Source organism: Mustelus asterias, chromosome 29, assembly GCF_964213995.1.
Source record: "Mustelus asterias chromosome 29, sMusAst1.hap1.1, whole genome shotgun sequence".
Lineage (NCBI taxonomy): Eukaryota > Metazoa > Chordata > Chondrichthyes > Carcharhiniformes > Triakidae > Mustelus > Mustelus asterias.
The window spans coordinates 1249628-1270271 of NC_135829.1; the positions used below are offsets into that span (position 1 = coordinate 1249628).

The following is a 20644-nucleotide window of genomic DNA, read 5'->3' on the forward strand; positions in this document are numbered from 1 at the left end:
ACATGGGTTTTAATTTTTTCAGTGCAAGTTGGGTGATAAACATTTAAAACAATGCAGAATATCATGATCAAACAAGGAAGATAGTATGTCTCCCGTTGAATATCCTATCTGATAACAGCACCTATCACATTAGCCTCAACTGATAATTTATTTTAACACAGACGTATGCCAGAGATCAGGTCTTTGCATTAAGTTTCAGCAGTTTGTTGGTAAACTTGTAAATGAGCTTCTTGGGCTTCTCACCATTTTGATAATCTTAGGATGACCATAGAAAGAAAAAAAAATCCAGGAATAATCACAGTTAAACAAAAGCTAGTACATTGTTCAATGTTTCAAATGATCAAGTTTCCTGAGCTCACTGGTGTTCTCCACAAGTCAAATAATTTATCATTTATTGAAATGCCAGCTGTTCGCAAACTAGTTTCTTGTTCTGAAAATACAGTTAAAAGTAATTTTCTCACTCTTTCTGGTTTTGTACTTTTAAGGTTTTGGTGTCAAAATTCTTTTCTCAACCCTGAAAGTTCAAAATAATAGGTAAATATTAAAAAACCAAATTCTCTTCTTAAATTTCCTGGGGAGACTCCACCTTCTCCCTCCCTCTCCCAGGTGACATTAGAAAGTTTGGAACTTAGTTATTACTCATCTTTCCTAAAAGTATTCTCCAACATTCCTGGATAAACAAGAAAAAACATCTTATCCCACAACTGAATATAAATGTGCTCATTCTGCTGTGTGGCTGATTTCCTATATGAATGTAAATTGGAAGAGCCAAGCCATTCAGTAATATAAACAGCAAGGTTAATAAAGAATTTCCATGAAGGCATGCACATGGGTTCACCGGTATGTGTTCTCCACTGCGTTTTGTAGTGAATTAAATGGACAGTGAAAGTCAACCCTCAACCCGAGCATTGCCAAGTGGGAAACTTACATGAGAAAGAGCCAAGAGGAATCCCCATCTATGCAAAAATAAAATGTTTGGATGCTGGAAATCTGTAATAAAACCAGAAAATGTTGGAAATACTCGCAGGTCAGGCATTACTGGAGAGAGAAACAGACTGATGAAAGGTGATTGAACTGAAACATTAACTCGGTTTCTTGCTCCAGAGATGTTGCCTGACCTGCTCAGGAACCCCTTCCCTTCTCTTCATTTTTGCTTTTGTCATTGTGTGCATAGTGCTAAGATTATTACAGAAGGAAATATTCCCATGAGCTTTTATTTGATATCAAATCAGAAAACACAAAATCATTGAAAATAAAAGCTGCACAGAAATAGTCTGTCTTACGTTATTCAAAGAAGGCTAGTAGACACTATGGCATCCCATTGCATGTTCACAGGAAGTCTACATCTGGAACATTATTGCAATGTTTAGCTACTAACCTAATCTGTCCCTGTAAGGCCACTGCTCTAATATTCCCTGTTGGTAGATGATATGAAAAGACAAATTCAGGCAGTTGCAACTGCTTGTGAATTTTTTGACATCAATCACAGGCCAAGTGTGTCTGCTTGTAAAGTTCTGGGTCCGGGTCAGAAGAACCCAGCAAACTGGTTTTCTTTCACTTTTCTACAATTGCTTTGCATTTGTGACAAAGTGTGAGGTCTACAGTGTGACGGATTCACACTAGAGATGCACAGATAGATAGATCAGAATGCAGTCCACTTGAGAAATTCTTGGCTGAAATAGCAGAGCAAATGACTGCAGTCACTGCAAAATGGTGCAACAGATGTTTAACAGCACAACCAAGGTTTGAGGCCATGTCAAAACATTGGAAGCAAGTTTCAGAAAAACCCATTTCTCAAATAAAATTGCATGTTTACAAAGTACAAAATGTATGAACGCGCGAGCCACTCCTCAAGTCCACTGGAGCTTATAAACACACATTACAAAGCTCTATCGTATGCCTCTAATTAACAGTTTCTGCAATTAAATCATCTATTAAAGTGGCAACTGTGTTTTATTTTAATAAAAAGCGCAAAATATTGCTTTGCAGCACATTTGTGAAAATAATATAAAAATAATTTCTATATTACAATTTTTAACTTTTGCTTGTAAATTCCGGTCAGAATGCATCTTCTAGTTCACAAACACATAAATAAATGGTTATTTTCTGTTCTATGTCACCATATCACCTTTACATTGGTAACTAATGTGCAAATCATCTCCTGGCATTTATTTTGCTGTAGTGTAATTTAAAAAAAAAATACATGTAGGAATATAATCAGCTATTTGGTAACAGTCCATGGATTAACAACATGAAAAGGTCTCACATTGCCCCAGGATACTGAGCAGGAATTAGGGGCTGGAGCAATTATTTTGAATAGAAGTTGGAATAAGTTCTAATAGATATGACTGCAGCACAACTCGAGGACTCTCGAAATGTAATGAACAGACTTTCCTCTATAGTTTAAAGACTTATAAATGGTTGCTCTACTTATTAAATTGCTCCATCAAAATATTTGTAATTATGGACTTGGTTAGTATGGAAAAACTGGAACAAAACTTTCAATCAAATAGACTTGTTTCCTCTTTCCCTGCGTTTGAGCTCCTCTTTGTAGCAGTAGGAGCAGTAAAATTCTGTCTCTGGACGGCCATAGAAGGGGCAGTTGTGCTGTTTGCATCGGTTTTGTTGTAGGGAAGAGGGAGGAGCTGCCATGCTTCGCCCTTTGGCCTTCTCGCCACTCTGCCATACAGAGGAAACGTCGTCATCTGCATATTCCAAATAGTCACTAACATCACCTGTACCAAACCCATTGGTATATGTGTGACTTTTGTGTTCGGGGGGTAACAAACACTTCAGAGGCTCCATGGTTTCCACAGTGGGGAAGCCTGAAAGGCCCACAGGGCAGTAACTTTGATAAGACAGCGAGCGATTATGCTGCGGGTATGTTGCACATGATTTCAAGGAGCTGATGATGGGCGGCTGATTGTCAACTTGGTAGCTCAATGACTGAGGTTTAACCTCAGACACGTGGATGACGTGTCGCAGCAAAGCTGGCGTGTGGGTGAAGTGGGCCGAGGTGAGAGTGCCAGCTTTAGGAATTTCACTGGTGCGTGGTGAATTGGTCTCTTTTGTCTGGTCACTCCTTCCCTGTGATTTTGAGCCCAGCTGACCCGTATGGCTTTGAGGAGAGCCTTGAAGAGTGTCCTCCTGAGAATTTGGTTCTATCTTGCTTCTCTGAGATGGTTCGTGTTCCACCTTTTTACAGGTGGAGTTACTGGAAGCTTTTTTCTCTGCCTCTTTACGTTTTTGCTCCTGTTCTGCATTGAAACGCTCCTGAGCGGTGGTCAAGTAATAATTAATCATCTCCTCGTGAAACTGGTGCCTATGGCTAGTCAACAGAAGACCTGCAAAAATGAACTTTCTCTCTCCTTGCATAGCAGCTCTCAGTATATTGAGGCTGAGTTTGACATCAGTGCTATACTTCCACTGGTCACTTTGTTTCTCTACTGGAGATTTAGCAGAGACATTTGACTTATCAGTAGGAGATGAACTTGCAGATTGTGATGACTCTTCCTTACTTCCTCCTTTATTAGATCTGGTGGATTCTTTTTTCTTCACTTTCTCCACATTCTCTCCATTCCGCCCATTGCTGGAGTTTCCTCGACTAATCTTTCCATGTACCAGTCCTCCTAGTCCTCCCATGTTCTTCTTTATTTTAATCCCCAGGGTTTTGCTAAGGCTCCCCAGTTTGTTTGCAACAGAATCAGTCCTATTCTTTTCCTTGTCCTTCTTTTGTTTATCCCCTTTATCTTTTTCTTTCTGGTTTTTGTTCCCATTCAGGTTAGAGTTGCTGCAGATGCTGTCTCTGTCTGACTCGGAGTCAGACAGCGAATGGACATCCTCCCCAACTGACGCGGTCGGTGATTCTGGCTGGGCCAAAGGTGCCTGTGAGTACAAACAATTTATAAATAACCTCAACAAAACCACATCATTAAACAAAACTAATTAGAAAAATAACTACAAGATCTTTATATTACGACCAGATGAGTTTTGTCCCACAATTTACACAAGATTTGTTAATATTACCCATTACCATCCAACATTTTACTCCAATTGCCAGTGTGTGTGTAGCTTAGACAATAAGTGCTGGTAGGATATTTTACCACAAGATGACTGTGATCTGGCATCTACATATGCATCGTTCGATAGAAGCCACCAGTTAATAAACAGCAGCAGAAGCTACAGACAACGTCACTTCTTATAGTCCAAGGAATTTGAGGCCAATTGTGGAATTGCAACTGCTTCTTGTCGCTGAATGATCTGGCTCAGTACATGCAGGTCACCTGAACACGAGATCTTCCTGTTCTCTGTGCCTCAGTTCTGCATTGTGAAATGTCATTAGCCACTGGGCCACCAGAAAAGACAAGACTGCCAAATTTCTTTTACATTAGCAAATAACTGCTGCAGCCAGATTACATTTGTTTTAAGCAAAAATTGGCTTGTAACAATAGGATGGGAAGTGAAAGTTTATGGGGGTGAGTTTGAGCCCACACTCTCATTCTGTGAGAATGGCGGCTCGTGCTCAAAATCCAGAGTGCACGGTTCACACCTGTGAGTTTCCAAGGTCCAATCTTACAGGCCCCTTGCTGATGGAGTACCTGAAACACGCTGTGTTCATTTTAATACATTAGCATGTCATTAGTGAGCACTCTCGCCCCGGATATTGAGCCCACACAGAATTTTCAGCCTGCGCCTACGTGATATCATGCTGCCGCCATTTACAGCAGGCCGACAGAAGCAACAACTTGGCACCTTCACCTCCGAGGATAGGGTTCTGGAGGTGAGCGCCCAGACAGCCAGCACCCTCCATGCTCTGCACTGTTCAGGGGACACTGGAGAGGTCTTGGGGGACATGGATAGGTTCAACTCAGGGTCAGGGGTCCCGAATCGCCATTTTGGGGAGAGGGGCTGGGAGGGGTCACTTAAAGGCCTTCGCTACCCTTCATGTTGGGGCACCCCTTGCTCTGAAGGGGTTGTGAAGGCTGGTATGCAGGCAGCGCTTCCCATGTCATCCTTCCTGGGTATATCCATATCATAGCTGAGGGAGCCCTTCCTTAATGGGGGCTGGCAAGAGGATGGGACGGGAGGGACATAGCACTGCCATTCTCACACTCCACAAGGAGAAGGCGCTGGGTGAGCCCAGTGGTTCCCCCTAGCTTGGTGGCGTGAACAGACAGGGGAGGTTCTGTGGGTAAACAAAGTGAAATTTAGTGATGAACAAAATGGTGACCTTACTGCAACAGTCTATATCCATCTGTGCCCACTAAGTGCCTATGGTTTCTTAATCTTCCTCACCCTCCAACTACATCTTGGTGTCTCCCCAGGATCCACAACTGAGGTTGAGGCGGCCTGCTGACTGCCACGCCCTTTGGCCTGAAAGAGGGGTGGGGGGGTAGGGGCATATGTGTGTGTGTGTGTGTGGAACCTGTGCCTGCACCGTGCTGTCAAAGCCCCACACCATGATGCAGACATCTCCTGCAGTCGTTGTGGAACAAGGGGATCCGTTTAAATGAAGCTCTCCAGTGCTTCCTGCAGTTAAGTCCTTACGTGGCAGGTGAATCAGAGGGAACGCAATGACCGAGCGACGTTGGAATAAAAATTAATTCTAATGAGCGGTGCGATTTGGACCAGAAACATGCCGGTGCCGTTGGCAGCCAACACAGCTTTACAGGCTGGAATCAATACTTTGCCATTTTTTTGGTAAGATGTCACCATATAACTACAATGTTCACTCAGCAAATCACTAACAGCAGTAAAATCATTTAAGTAGCATTAAAAACGAACAGCCTGGAAATCTCAACGCATATGATGTTACAATACTAAATTCAAACATAGCAAGCTCTTTCATTCACTCTATGGAAGTATTGAAAATAAACAGGGTAATACAGTCATAAAAATTGCAGGGTGTATGCAATGAATGCATTACATGTTTTCACCACGATATTGCTCAGAGTAATTTGAAAACATTTTTCACGTGGATTGGTTAAATTTCTATTGCGTAGAGAAATGTTCTATGCTCCACATAAATCAAAGCAAAATTATCTGTCCCTGCCATTTTAAAAAGTGGGAAATACTTTACCCTTGTTTCAGCAGGAATACAAATCCAGGATACATTCATATAGCTGTGCAGGAGGTGAAGCTTAGCTTCCAGGGAAAGGATTAAACTAGAAGAAAAGAATGCACAGTGACAAAACATTCACACCAAAAGCAAATGAACTAAGCTTGAAAGGAAAGCTACCATCAGTGACAAGTCTAACATTCCCAATTGTGAAATGACATGAAACAAAATTATTCAATGTTTTATGCTCTCAAATTTGCAAAATTATCAGGTGAAGCGGAAAGCCAGAATCGACAACTTGCAATTGAAAATTTACTCCTTATGAAGTAATTCATGCACACGCTATTGAACTGCGGGATTCAATTCTATACATTGTGTGTACATAGGATCTGTTTTCCCTCAAAGGCTAAAGGATCATGCTCTGAAATTATTGTACGAAATCAAATCCACTCACTTGGCCAATTTGGTGTTGTCGTTGTCATCCTTTCCCCATTCCCAATCTTTCTTGGGATCCATTGCAAAATGCAAAGGCAGCAGCTTGTGTTCAGAGTCAGTCAAGGGAATTGCAGCTAAATGACAGAAAACGTCAGCACAACATATGGAATAAAACTGCTAATTTTAGAGATTAGTCAATTCTCTTCAAGTCTAAGATAAAATCAGTTATTGTGAATGCAAAAATACATTTTCCTTTGCAATCTCCGAGGACTATTAACGTTACAATTGTGAAACTGATAGTTTTTGAATGCATTTATCTGCGTCTCGTAATGGCTACCATGTTGACAGTGCAGCATACAACTTGCTTTCAAATCTGTGTCAAAGGAATATGTAAATAGCTTCACAATAGTGTGCCTTGCATTAAGCTGCACGTCAATTTCTTCCTTTTAATGTGAAGACAGAGCAGAAACTAAGCTGCTTCCTTCACAGGTGGGAATATGGACAAAGTCAGAAGCTTGCCATATACAGAATCATTTGTGGGACTCCAAACCCAATCACCCAGGAACACCACATCCATTAATCGCATGCTCAGATAAACAGCCTTGACTTCAACAGACAGGCACAAAACTAAGCTGAGCAAGCGTTCTTTCCTCCGCAGACTACCAATCAAGTATCTGTACAAACAGAAGGAGGCTTAGCATTCATTGCAAATGAGATTAAACTGCACAAAAGCAGAATCACAGTAACAAGTAGAAAACAACATACTACTAACACGTAGAAAGTCAGTCAACTTCTGTAGAAAGAAAAAGACAGTTGAGGAAGGAGCCATATAAAATGTTGACTTGGCTTTTTTCTCTCCAGATACTGACTGATCAGATTTGTATTTTCAGTTCTATCCTTTGTTAGATTATTTACCCGCAAATGTTTCAAATGATTAAGAGAACTGCAACTGTCCACGTTGAGCTTCCTGGAGCCGATTCCTCCACTCTGTATGTAGGTGTACCAATGTCATTGTGTAAGTGAAGTCAATGAGAAAAATAAATCACTTATATAGCACCTTTCACAGCTCTATAATTTCCCAGCACTTGGAGCCAATGAGGTACTTGTGAAGTGTAGTCACTGAAAGACGTGCGGCAGTCGATTTGTGCACAGCTAGCTCCCACAATGTGATAATGGCCTGATGTTGGCTGGGGAATAAGCGTTGGTCAGGTCACTTGAAAGAACACCCTTGCTCTTTTTGGGATAGGCTCATGGAATAATTTATATCTGCCTGATGAGCACTTGGAATAAGTTCCTGATTGGCATTTTGCATTGGAATACCAGTAATAAAGCACTGGAGGAGAAAACAATACAATGATATTATGGACAGCGATAAGGCAATTTATGTTCTAAAATAATTACTTGACACTTACTATACCGAGGGAAAGGAGTGCAGTAGCCCATGGTGATAACAGTATGCATACCAGCTGAAATATTCCTCACTGGAGTGGCAAAACTGGAGACGCGATATTACTGCTTTCAGCCATAAAGCAGCAGAATAGAATTTCATTGCAGCCATGTTGTGAAATTTGCAACTAAACTCTGCTACCCACCGATATAAATAAATGAGAAATTATGCTTTTATCTTCAAACTAAGACAAACTGTTCAATAAGATGGTAGATATGCCAGCAGAACACAAAACATTAGAAATATCTAAGCTTCAGCAGCAGATGGCAGCAGACGCTAGATCATTCTAAATGATCAATAAACCCTCTGGTGAGGGTTTCCAGAATTTTATCCTTTTTGTGGCTGAAATTGGAGCTTGACTGAAATTTCCATTAAAACAGGTTCGATTTTCCAAATGTTTAAAAAAACATAATAGACTGGAGGGTAAATGAAGTATTTTAATCTTACACAAACTCCAATACAATCGGATATTGAATGGACAGGGTGGATAAGGGAGCAGCTGTTCCCCTTAGTTGAAGGGTCAGTTACGAGGGGACACAAGTTAAAAGTGAGGGGTGGGAGGTTTAGGGGGGGCGGTTTGAGGAAAAACTATTTTACTCAGAGGGTGGTGACTGTTTGGAATGCGCTGCCTTGGAGGGGTGGTGGAGGCGGGATGCCTCACATCCTTTAAAAAGTACCTGGATGAATACGTGCCACGCCAAGTGCTGGAAAATGGGATTAGGTGGGCATTTCATGCGTCGGTGCAGACTCGATGGGCCAAAGGGCCTCTTCTGCACTGTAGTATTCTGTGATTCTGTGAAAGCCATGATCATGAAGTCCATTTGTCAATTCCCATCTTTGTCACTGGTTAGGTCTCTGCTTGTTCTTTTCGAATTGGCTAGTCTTCACTTTCATTATTGCTAATTATATCATGCAAAACTTTTTATTCCAGTTACACTCAGTCAAAAAAATGTAGTTATTCTGTGGCAAAAAGAAATGGCCCAGTTACAACATGAACCTTTTTCTCCATGGCAGCCCTCTAGTCAGTTCAGATTCAAAGCTAGAGGAAGATGATTGACAATGGCATTGTTTTAAATATTACAACTCCGAGATGAGTGAATCATATATTCCTTGGAATGGAGGACAGACGTAAACACATCTGCAGTGTTGGACTTGACAGAGAGAGAGAAAAAGAGAAAGAAAGTATTGTCGCGGCTGGCATCCGAAAATATTACATCATTCAGGCATCCACACAAGTGAATAATTCTATTCCGCTGCTTGAACCCAGACTAACGAAAGCTATATGACCAGGAAAGTAAAAAGAGCCAATTACTCAAACAGTAACAGCAACTGGCAGTACCAGCAGCCTGAGCTGTTCCAGGTAACAGGAAACTACAGAGAAGAGAGAAATAAAGGGAGTTCCTGAAATCGGGAGAAACAGAAAACATTGGAAACGTGCCACAATTCCGTCTAAACGGGGAAAGCAGGCGGACCACTCTGCCTCTTCTCAATCAGATACTGCCAATTCCAATATCTCCCTATGTTTATAATTCAAAATAAAACCATGTTTTTAGACTGCTGCAAAAACCATCACTGTTGTTTAGTAATCATTTCAAGGGTTAGTTCTTTTTGTTTATATCACGTGTTAAACTATATCATTGGGAGTATTTTAGTACCCAGTACAAAACTATAATCTCATAAATTCATAAGATATAGGAGCAGAATTAGGCCATTCGGCCCATTGAGTCCGCTCCGCCATTCGATCAAAGCTGATATGCTCCTCATCCCCATTTTCCTGCCTTTTCCCCATAACCCTTCAACCCATTACCAATTAAAAATCTGTCTAACTCCTCCTTAAATTTACTCAGTGTCCCAGCATCCACCGCACTTTGGGACAGTGAATTCCACAGATTTATAACCCTTTGGGAGAAGTCGTTTCCCCTCAACTCTGTTTTAAATTTGCTACCCCTTATCCTAAGACTATGACCTCTCGTCCAGCGGAAGCCTCCGCTCCACATCTACTTTATCTATATCTTTTATCATCTTGTACATCACAATTTGATCTCCCCTCATTCTTCTAAATTCCAGAGAGTATCGGCCTAAACTATTCAATTTCTCTTCATACGACAAACCCCTCATCTCTGGAATCAATCTAGTGAACCTCCTCTGAACTGCCTCCAATGCCACTACATCTTTCCCCAAATACGAAGACCAAAACTGTGCACAATACTCCAGGTGCGGCCTCACCAATGCCTTGTATAGTTGCAACAATACTTCCTTACCTTTTATATTCTATTCCTTTAGCTATAAATGCCAACATTCCATTCTCTTTCTTTATTATCTGCTACACCTGCAAGCTAGTTTTCTGTGACTCATGAACGAGGACACCCAGGTCCCTCTGCACCGAAGCACCTCCCCATTTAGATAATAAGTCGCCTTCTCATTTTTGTGACCAAAATGCATGACCTCACACTTATCCATGTTAAACTACAGCTGCCACATTTTGGCCCACTCTCCTAACCTATCTATATCCATTTGTAAAGTTCTTATTTCCTCATTGCAACTTACTGTCCCACCTATTTTTGTGTCATCTGCAAATTTGGCTATAGAGCCTTATATCCCTGTATCCAAGTCATTAATATAGATTGTAAATAACTGGGGCCCAAGGACTGAACCCTGCGATCCCATTAGTTACTTCCTGCCATCCAGAAAAAAAAAACACATTTATCCCAACTCTCTGTCTTCTGTTTCTCAGCCAGTCAACTATCCAAGCTAATAAATTACCCCAATCCCATGTGACCTAACCTTGTGAATTAACCTTTTGTACGGCACCTTATCAATCTCCTTCACTCATTAAATGTTTCCTGCACTTGAAACATATTTTTCACAGATGCAAGGCCACTTTTCATCTCTCCTTCTGAGTGTAAAGTTCTTGATGTGGAGATGCCGGCGTTGGACTGGGGTAAACACAGTAAGAAGTTTAACAACACCAGGTTAAAGTCCAACAGGTTTATTTGGTAGCAAAAGCCACACAAGCTTTCGAGGCTCTGAGCCCCTTCACCTGAAGAAGGGGCTCAGAGCCTCGAAAGCTTGTGTGGCTTTTGCTACCAAATAAACCTGTTGGACTTTAACCTGGTGTTGTTAAACTTCTTACTGTGTAAAGTTCTTGCCATGGTTTGAGTGTCTCAGATGTGAGAGTGCTGTTACCCAGCTAAATGAACAATAGGAAAGCAAACTCAAGCTAGAAACGTTTTCCTACGTTTTGTTTTTACAAGAAACTTTATTTCTGACACTGAATAATTGAATCTTATCAGGCTTTGCCCAAGTTGGATTAATATTAAGACCTCGTGTTGAACTTAGGTCGACCTCTCCAAAGTTACAAATGGAAAGTTCTGAAAGTTGGCCGTTTAGCTCGTTTGCAATCTACATCAGTGAAACTGTGCTGTAATCTTGTCAACTGAGCTTTTGGTACCATATATTAAAAATGGACGCAAACATACAAACATCATACCTTGTTCCCTTTCTTGATCATTCTGTTCCATGGATACCAGTGCAGAGAAATGGGCCTGATCATAGGCTAAGACTAAAGGTGAGCAGTGACATCTGTTGGGGGGTACTTCCAGAGGCAAGTAAATTCCTCCAAAAGGTATCGGTGCAAATGCTGCAACAACAAAGGAAAGCACAAATATTTCTTCAGCAATCAGAGCAGTTCACATGTGAAATAACAGAGACTGTTGGAAATACAGAACAAGCCCACCCGAAATATAAAGGTCTTCTTCACAGCACTTTGATAAAGGATTCAACCTCACACTTTAACCTAACTTCTCTTACTCAGGTGCTGACTGACCTATATATTTACAGCATTTTCTGTGATTTCAGATAGTTGATTGACCACAGCATTTGCAGCATTCTGCATTGCAGATCTGAAGGCCATTTGCAGACTGAGGAAACAGCCCAAAGTGCTAAAATTGAATAATGAGGTCCATTTTGTTGAAGAACTTCCTGTCTACCTTGCTGCTTGCTTTTAACAGCATCTATAATAGTTTTAAATTATCTGTACTTTATGTAACTAGCTTGAATAACATCACTCGTATTGATTTTAATGGCTTTTACTTAGTTCCAATGCAAGTAAAATTTCAAATAGTTTAAAATCTATGAAATAGTAATGTAATGGTGAGAAAAGCAGACGTTATTGTGTAAAAGGTTAAGGTTAGGAGGAACAAGGAGGAGGAGAAATAAGACGACAAAATATGGACACAGATTACAATAACAAATTGGAATCCATTTGATTTAAATGTGTGTTTTAATTAGTTTAGAGCCTGTTCAATGGCTGGCACCATATCTAAACAACTAATATCCTTTTATGTTACAATAAATGGATTTAATTGGTCAAACGGAGTTCTGAAAGAGGACTGTAATGTTGGACAAGTTTAACAGGCAAAATTCTGACAATCACTGAGCTCTTCCACCAGCCACTGCGCAACTTTGAAGTAGAAAGAGAATGGGCTAATGGCCTCTCCACTTTATTTCACATGCCTAACCTTTAACTGGTGCCTTCCCATGTGAGGGTTCAGGCTCCACGGGAACTCAGACCACTGGCTGCTCATTCCGTGGTGCTGCCTAGTGGAACACTGCGTCACCTGGAGAAAATGACCTTGAAAGAACAAACAGAACCCACCACTGCAGAGAGAAAAGAAAAGGCAAACTAACCTTCACCTCCCGAATCCCTCAGCATTGTATCTGCAACAACAACAATCGGTCTTCGTAACACATGAGCCAAAACAAAGACATGGAACTCCTCTAAACTTTCATAAACTGGATCCTCGGTGTTATCCACACTGTGAATAAAAAGATTACCCAACAGCTTTTTATAACTCTCCACAATATCTTACAGAGTCACTAGACAGGCCTTTTCTTTAAGTTATATTATATTCCAATCAAGGTGATGGATGTTGCTACTGAAGAATATAAAGATTTTCCATTTCAGGTTCCAGTGCCAGCATCAAGCAGACCCAAGTCAGGTGCAGCAGAGCCAGGTGCAAGGTGAAATTTGTCCTACCAGCTCCCAAAGTGTTTCAGTTACAATTTAGGAAATGTTTTTTCGATTTCCACACCAAACATCCCAGTTAACTTGGTGCCACGTCAGGGACAGTTTTGTGTTTATGAGCCTGCATCCACCACGAACTGGGTTAAGACTGCTCAAAGTCATGTCAAACACTTGCAGCTGGAGTACCGAAGAGGCTTTTCATCTCATCAATCTGGGCAAGATTTGCACCACAGTCCAGAGGTGAACAGTCAGTGTTTAACTCATTGCAGCACCCAATTCTCAAACAAGCATTCTCTATTAATGACTTATAGGTGCTAGTTTTTCTACAAGTACTCTGGACTAACAGTAGGCAAGTTCTAATGCTACTGCCAGGAAGTGCATTCTATTGGTTATCTCTGAGCCCAAATCTCAAAATGGACACCACATCTAGTAGCGCTAATTTTCTACGTGAAGTATGCTGAATAAAACAAACCTGCACACCTCCCTGAGTTGAGAGTTTCAAAACCATGTATATCCTTGAGTGCAGGCAATGTTTTAGGTTGATTCATGCTTGTAGGATTGGTACATTCTTTGGTAGCCAGCTGAAATGCTTTCCGTCCTGAGGGTGGGATATTGCATGTAACAAGATGGAATTTTATTTTATTTCTTCTGCCATTTGAGGTTGTCCTCTCGCAGCAGTATGTGCTATTTTACAGATGTAAAGGTGAAAGGTAACCTGATCCCAAATGTTAATACTACTCAGTTTCCAGCTGTAGCGAGATTGTCCAGGACAACTCAACTCCTTTCCCCAAGGGTTCAATCTGGATTCCACTCACACACCTTTATCATGATTGCTTAGGTACGATTAGAAATGGACTGTGTAGAAGTTTAGTAATAAACCAACATTTCACTACTCTTGTGATACATTAATGTGCACAAACCCTAGCTAACGATTCTTAAATGAAAATGGCTGCGGAATTCATTGTGTCAGCAGGTGGACATTTTAGCAATGCCACAGGCATTTTACTCTACCAAATACACTGGTGAAAATAGGTTTCCTTCTCTAAAAACAGCATTAAGTCACCAGGAGGATAGAAAGCCTCTTAAGAAAGCCACATTCTTATTGTGCAGAACAACATTGCAAGATCAAATGGGATCATGTGCGCAATTCTACTCATCGGCACATTCTGTTCAAGTCACTATCACTTGCAGTCAAATACCAGAGAATCATAGAATCGCGACAGTGCAGAAGGAGGCCATTTGGCCCATTGAGTCTGCATTGACCACAATGTCACTCAGGCCCTATCCCAAAACCCCACGTATTTACCCTGCTAATTCCCCTGACACTAAGGGGCAATTTAGCATGGCTAATCCACCTAACCCGCACATCTTTGGAGTGTAGGAGGAAACCGGAGCACCCAGAAGAAACCCATGCAGACATGGGGAGAACATGCAGACTCAGCATAGACAGTGACTGGAAGCCAGAATCGAACAAGAGTCCCAGGTAGGGGAGTAGGGGTTCAGACACCAAGCCCTGGGGAACTCCACAGGCGGTACGGTGGCACAGTGGTTAGCACTGCTGTCTCACAGCGCCAAGGATCCGGGTTTAATTTTGGTCTTGGGTGACTGTGTGGAGTTTGCACGTTCTCCCTGTGTCTGCGTGGGTTTCCTCCGTGTGCTCCGGTCTCCTCCCACAGTCCAAAGAATTGTAAATTGCCCCTTAGTGTCCCAAAATGTGTAGGTTTGGAGGATTAGGGGTAAATGCATGGAGTTACGGGGATAGGGCAGGGGATGGGCCCGATAAGATGCTCTGTCAGAGAGTAGGTGCAGACTTAATGGGCCAAATGGCCTCCTGCACAGTAGGGATTGAGAGATAAATATAATAGGGTTTGCTAGTTACTCTGAATCATCAAAGATAATAATCAAAAAGGCAACCAATATTCTGGTCTTCTTTCAGTAGTAAATCAGATCAATTTTGCTATAGTTTGTCTTAGATCTTTAAGGGTGGCATGGTGGCACAGTCGTTAGCACTGCTGTCTCATAGCCCGATTCCCGGCTTGGGTCACTTGGGTGTTTGCACATTCTCCCTGTGTCTGTGTGGGTTCCTTCCGGATGCTCTGGTTTCCTCCCACACTCCAAAGATGTGCAGGTTAGGTGGATTGGACATGCTAAATTAACCTTTAGTGTCAGGGGGACTAGCTAGGGTAAATGCATGGGATTATGGGGATAGGGCCTGGGTAGGATTGTGGTCAGTTCAGGCTCGATGGGCTGAATGGCCTCCTTCTTCACTGTAGGATTCTATGAAAAAAAATCTCTGAGCCTAGTTACATGAAATTTGACCTAATAGGTCATAGGCATTATTAGTCTACTCATCCATTTAGCATTGGTTTAAACAATGGTTTCATTTTACTGTTTGTGTATTGTGTGAGAACTAAAGATACAAGAAATCTTATAACTTGATGGCATATATAAGTATGCCAGATTCCATTTCTCTGACTATAACTTAAACTCTTCATTTTAAAAACAGAATTGTGGCCTTGCTCGCTCTTCGATAATGACAATGTTCATAATGCAAGTGAGGTTAATTGGGAAAATGTGCAGATTGGTGAAGTCAGAGGCCAGAACAAAAAATAGTGTGCCCATCATCAGATTGCATAAATTAGTTTTTTTCTTGTTTAGGCAGAAACATAGAACTTATCGAAGTCCCTCTCACCTGCCTTTTCCCCGTAGCCCTGCAAGTACTTCCTCTCCAGATAATTATCCAATTCTCTTCTGAAAGCTTCAATTGAATCTGTCTCCACCACCCTCTTAGGCAGTGCATGCCAGATCCTAACCATTTGCTGCATTCAAAAATCATGCCGCCTTTGCTGCTTTTGCCAATCACCTTAAATCAGTGTTTTCCGGTTCTTGATCCTTTCACTGTTGACAACAGTTGTTCCCACTCCACTCCTTCAAGATCCCTCATACCTCTGAACAACTGTGTCAAATCTCCTCTTTTCCAAGGAGGACAAGCCACTGTTTCTTCAATCTATCCATGAGTCCCTTATTCTTTGAACGACTCTCGTGAATCTTTTCTGCATCCCCTCAGATGCCTTCAAAAACCAGCATTTTATACAGTCTTATCATAACTTTCTTGCTTTTGTATTCTATGCCCTCTTTTTTTAACCTGCTTTGCCATCTTCAATGTTTTGTGCTGACACCCAGAGATCCCTTTGCATCTGCATTTCCTTTAGAATAGAAATCTTTACATTGCTTCTCCTTGCTCCTCCTACCAAAATGAACCACTTCGTACTTTTCTCCCATTTGTCCATTCATTCCACCAGCCTCTGTCTTCTTGAAATTTATCACTTTCCTCCTCAGTTTCATGCCATCGCAAATGTTGAAATTGTACCCTGAACACTCAAGTCTCGGCCATTACATCACTAAAAGGGTTCAGACACCAAGCCCTGGGGAACTCCACAGGCGGTATCGTGGCACAGTGGTTAGCACTGCTGTCTCACAGCGCCAAGGATCCGGGTTCGATTCCCGGCTTGGGTGACTGTCTGTATGGAGTCTGCACGTTCTCCTCGTGTCTGCATGGATTTCCTGCTCTGGTTTCCTCCCACGGTCCAAAGAATTGTAAATTGCCCCTTAGTGTCTCAAGATATGTCGGTTAGGAGGATTAGCAGGGTAAGTGCATGGATTTACGGGGATAGGGCAGGGGATGGGCTTGGTAAGATGCTCTGTTGGAGAGTAGGTGCAGAATCATTAGCATAGTAGGGATTCTGTGATAAACCTACCCTGAGTCTGAAAAATAACCATTCACCGCTATTCTCCATTTCCTGACACTCAGCCAATTTTGTATCCTGCTCCTACTGTCCCTTCTATTGTAAGGGCTCTAACTTTTCTGACAAGCCCATTATGTGAAACTTTATCCAGTGCCTTTTGGAAGTCCATTTACACCACTTTAATTGTATGACCCTCATCAATTCTCTCTGTTACCTCATCAAAAAACTCCAGCAAGGCTGTCACAATTATTTGTCTTTAACAAATCCATCCTGGCTTCCCTTAATTAACTCACATTTGCCCAAATGATTTTTAATGTTGTTCCCAAATTAACATATCTAAAAGCTTTTCCACCGAGGTTCTGACTGGTTTATAGTTACTGGCCTTTTCCCCGCATGCTTTTTTGAACAAGAGAATTCTTCAGTTCTCTGGCATCACCCTTGTATCCAAAGGGAATGGAAGATTATGATTAGTGCCTCCGCACTATTCGCCTGTGACTCTCAGTATTATTGGATGCATTTCATCCAGTCCTGGCGATGTATCAACTTTAGGTATCTTTGCTACAACAAACCAAATGTAACCCCCACAGCCTTGCTTTTCACCATATTCTTCCATATCAATGTTGTTTTGGTGAAGATTTTACTAAGATGTACTCAAAGTGTATTTTTAAAAATAAACGATGGTTCTTGGAGCATTTTTAAATGAATTAGGAAAAATGGCCAGCGAATATATTTTGATAAAGAATAAGATAAAGCAACAAGCAAACTTCGATCTCAACAACACACCAAATGCCCGTAGGGGAGGTGAATTGGCACAAAAAATCCATAAAACTGTTGGCTTTGCAGGCTTCAAATTAGTATTTTGTGATCATTATCTATTTTACTTATTTGTTACCCCCCTCACCATCCTCCCTTCCACCCAATGAATCCTGCACTCTAATTGACCCAAGTCAATTTGATTCTGGTCTTGAAACACAATGGTTTAATTTCCTTTCTCAGTGAGGATGTATAAATTCCTTTGTTTCCTACTTTAACATCATAATTTATTTTGATAACAGTTCATTACCAGAGCAAATTAAATCCAATAACCACCGGGCTCAGATCAGAAATGATGAATGTTTGTTCAGAAACTGGTGCTCAGCGGCAGTTACCGTTCAGCTGCACTGTCACAAACACACAAACTAACTGGGGCACATTGAACCTTCAGTAACATTTCTTAACATAAGTTTAAAAAATAACGTGCTGAAAAGCACAATCACAGGATGCTGAGAAATATATAACTAGAAGCAACGTGTAACTAGTGGAGTATCCACACTCTATCTTAGATAATATGGCCTGTACGCCTGAAGTCCTGTGGAATGCAAAGACTCTGAACATTGTTCAGACAACTTTGACTTCAGATAAAAATTGATCAAGTACAACAGAAAAATAAATAAATTCATCCCTTTTTGTGGTGTAATTTGCAAGGCTAGGTTGTGAAGTCCTGTGGTGCTCCTCACTGCTTTCATTTACCATGATGTGGAGATGCCGGTGTTGGATTGGGGTAAACACAGTAAGAAGTCTCACAACACCAGGTTAAGTCCAACAGGTTTATTTGGTAGCAAAAGCCACTAGCTTTCGGAACAGGCTGTTCCTTCGTCAGGTGGGTGGGAGTTCTGATCACAAACAGGGCACAAAGACACAAACTCAATTTACATGAATAATGATTGGAATGTGAGTTTTTACAGCTAATCAAGTCTTAAAGGTGCAGACAATGTGAGTGGAGGGAGCATTAAGCACAGGTTAAAGAGATGTGTATTGTCTCCAGACAGGACAGCTAGTGAGATTTTGCACATCCAGGCAAGTTGTGGGGGGGTTACAGAGTGTGATATGAACCCAATATCCCGTTTGCGGCCGTCCTCATGTGTGCAGCACCTGGCTATCAGTCTCTGCTCAGCGACTCTGCGCTGTCGTGCGTCGTGAAGGCCGCCTTGGAGAACGCTTACCCGAAGATCAGAGGCCGAATGCCCGTGACCGCTGAAGTGCTCCCCAACAGGAAGAGAACAGTCTTGCCTGATGATTGTCGAATGATGTTCATTCATCCGTTGTCGTAGCGTCTGCATGGTTTCCCCAATGTACCATGCCTCAGGACATCCTTTCCTGCAGCGTAACAGGTAGACAATGTTGGCCGAGTTGCAAGAGTATGTATCGTGTACCTGATGGATGGTGTTCTCACGTGAAATTATGGCATCCGTGTCGATGATCCGGCACGTCTTGCAGAGGTTGCTCACAAATTGAGTTTGTGTCTTTGTGCCCTGTTTGTGATCAGAACTCCCACCCACCTGACGAAGGAACAGCCTGTTCCGAAAGCTAGTGGCTTTTGCTACCAAATAAACCTGTTGGACTTTAACCTGGTGTTGTTAGACTTCTTACTGTACTTCATTTACCATGTCAGAGAGATATATGTCTGGACTTTAATTAGGGCAATGTTGAATTACTAGCTCCTTGTTTCTCACCTGGAAAAGAGGTGGCCAAGAATTGAAGATCAAAGTTGGTAGGGGAAGCATCGCACCAATACCTAGACCCAACCAAAAACATATCCACGCAGATCGTTTCAATAACCCACCTGGCTAAAACTGGTAGGAAAGAGATCAGGGCATTAGGCTGGCTAGAGGACACCAATTGTAATTCTTTGGGACAAATGGATGAAGCAGACATTAAGTGAACAGTCTAACAAATCCCTCAAAAGGGATTGTTGGAAGCTTCTCAAAGAAACAGCTCAGGAGGTGCTTCTGGTTGGCCCACAAAACTAAAACTCCTGACCACTACAAACGCCTTCAGGACCAACCCCCCAGAAATGCCCCCTCCTGATTCCTTCCATTGCCCAACCTACCTGCCACCTCGGCATGGCAGTGGAACAATTTCCTGCCACAACCAGCAAGCAGCAGAAGAACACTTATTTGTCCGCAGCTTGAAGGCAGGATGTCAGTGAGGCCCAGGCCTCATGCTGGCACACAGGGGCAAAAGTCAAAGATCGCTCCCATTAAACTTCAAACACTAATTATTTAATCAATGCTCAAAAATTATCAACCATGGTTCAATGATGTCACTCCTGCCTAAACAGGCTTTGGGTTCGAGTCCCACTCCAGAGGCTTGAGTGCAGAATTCAAGCTAACAGCCCAGTGCTACACTGTTGGAGATGCCACCTTTCAGATAACATGTTAAACTGAGACCTTTTTTTCTCACTTAGGTAGACATAAAAGATCTCACTGCGTTATTGGAAGTTCTTCTCATCTGCTGCCCAACATCTCTCCCTCAAACAATATCGCTAAACAAAGCAAACTGGTCATACCAAAAATTCAAGAGAGTCAGGGGGCAGAGGTGAGTGTGGCGACCATTACTAAGGAGAAGGTGCTAGGGAAGCTGAAAGGTCTGAAGGTGGGTAAATCACCTGGCCCAGTTGGAACACACCCCAGAGTTCTGAAGGAGATAGCTGAAGAGATTGTGGAGGCATTAGTGGCGATCTTTCAGGAATCACTGGAGTCAGGGAGAGTCCCAGAGGACTGGAAAATCGTTAATGTAACACCCCTGTTTAAGAAGGGAGGGAAGAAAAGGATGGGGGTTAGCCTGACCTCGGTTGTTGGTAAGATTTGAGAGTCCATTATTAAGGATGAGATTTTGAAGTACTTGGAAGTGCATGGTAAAATAGGGCAAAGTCAGCATAGTTTCATCAAGGGGAGGTCATGCCTGAGAAATCTGAGAGAATTCTCTGAGGGGGTAATGAGGTTAGACAAAGGAGAGCCAGTGGATGTTATCTACTTGGATTTCCAGAAGGCCTTTGACAAGGTGCCGCATAGGAGGCTGCTGAATAAGACAAGGCCTATGGTGTTAGAGGCAAAGGTCAGTGCTGGGATCACAACTTTTCACTTTATACATCAATGATCGAGATGAAAGAA

At 41.9% G+C, this 20644-nt stretch overlaps 1 protein-coding gene across 9 annotated transcripts in view; it reads right to left on the reverse strand.

Moving 5' to 3' along the window:
• otud7a (OTU deubiquitinase 7A) overlaps positions 1-20644 on the reverse strand; it is a 141055-nt gene continuing 120411 nt past the window's right edge. For all 9 annotated transcript variants that reach the window (XM_078199889.1, XM_078199886.1, XM_078199883.1 and 6 more), the window contains 5 exons: positions 12630-12757; positions 11431-11580; positions 6513-6627; positions 6080-6164; positions 1-3885 (listed from right to left, as the gene is read on the reverse strand). In XM_078199889.1, the coding sequence (XP_078056015.1) occupies positions 2506-3885; positions 6080-6164; positions 6513-6627; positions 11431-11580; positions 12630-12757 (1858 nt within the window). In that variant the 3' untranslated portion in view covers positions 1-2505. The remainder of the gene's footprint in view (positions 3886-6079; positions 6165-6512; positions 6628-11430; positions 11581-12629; positions 12758-20644) is intronic.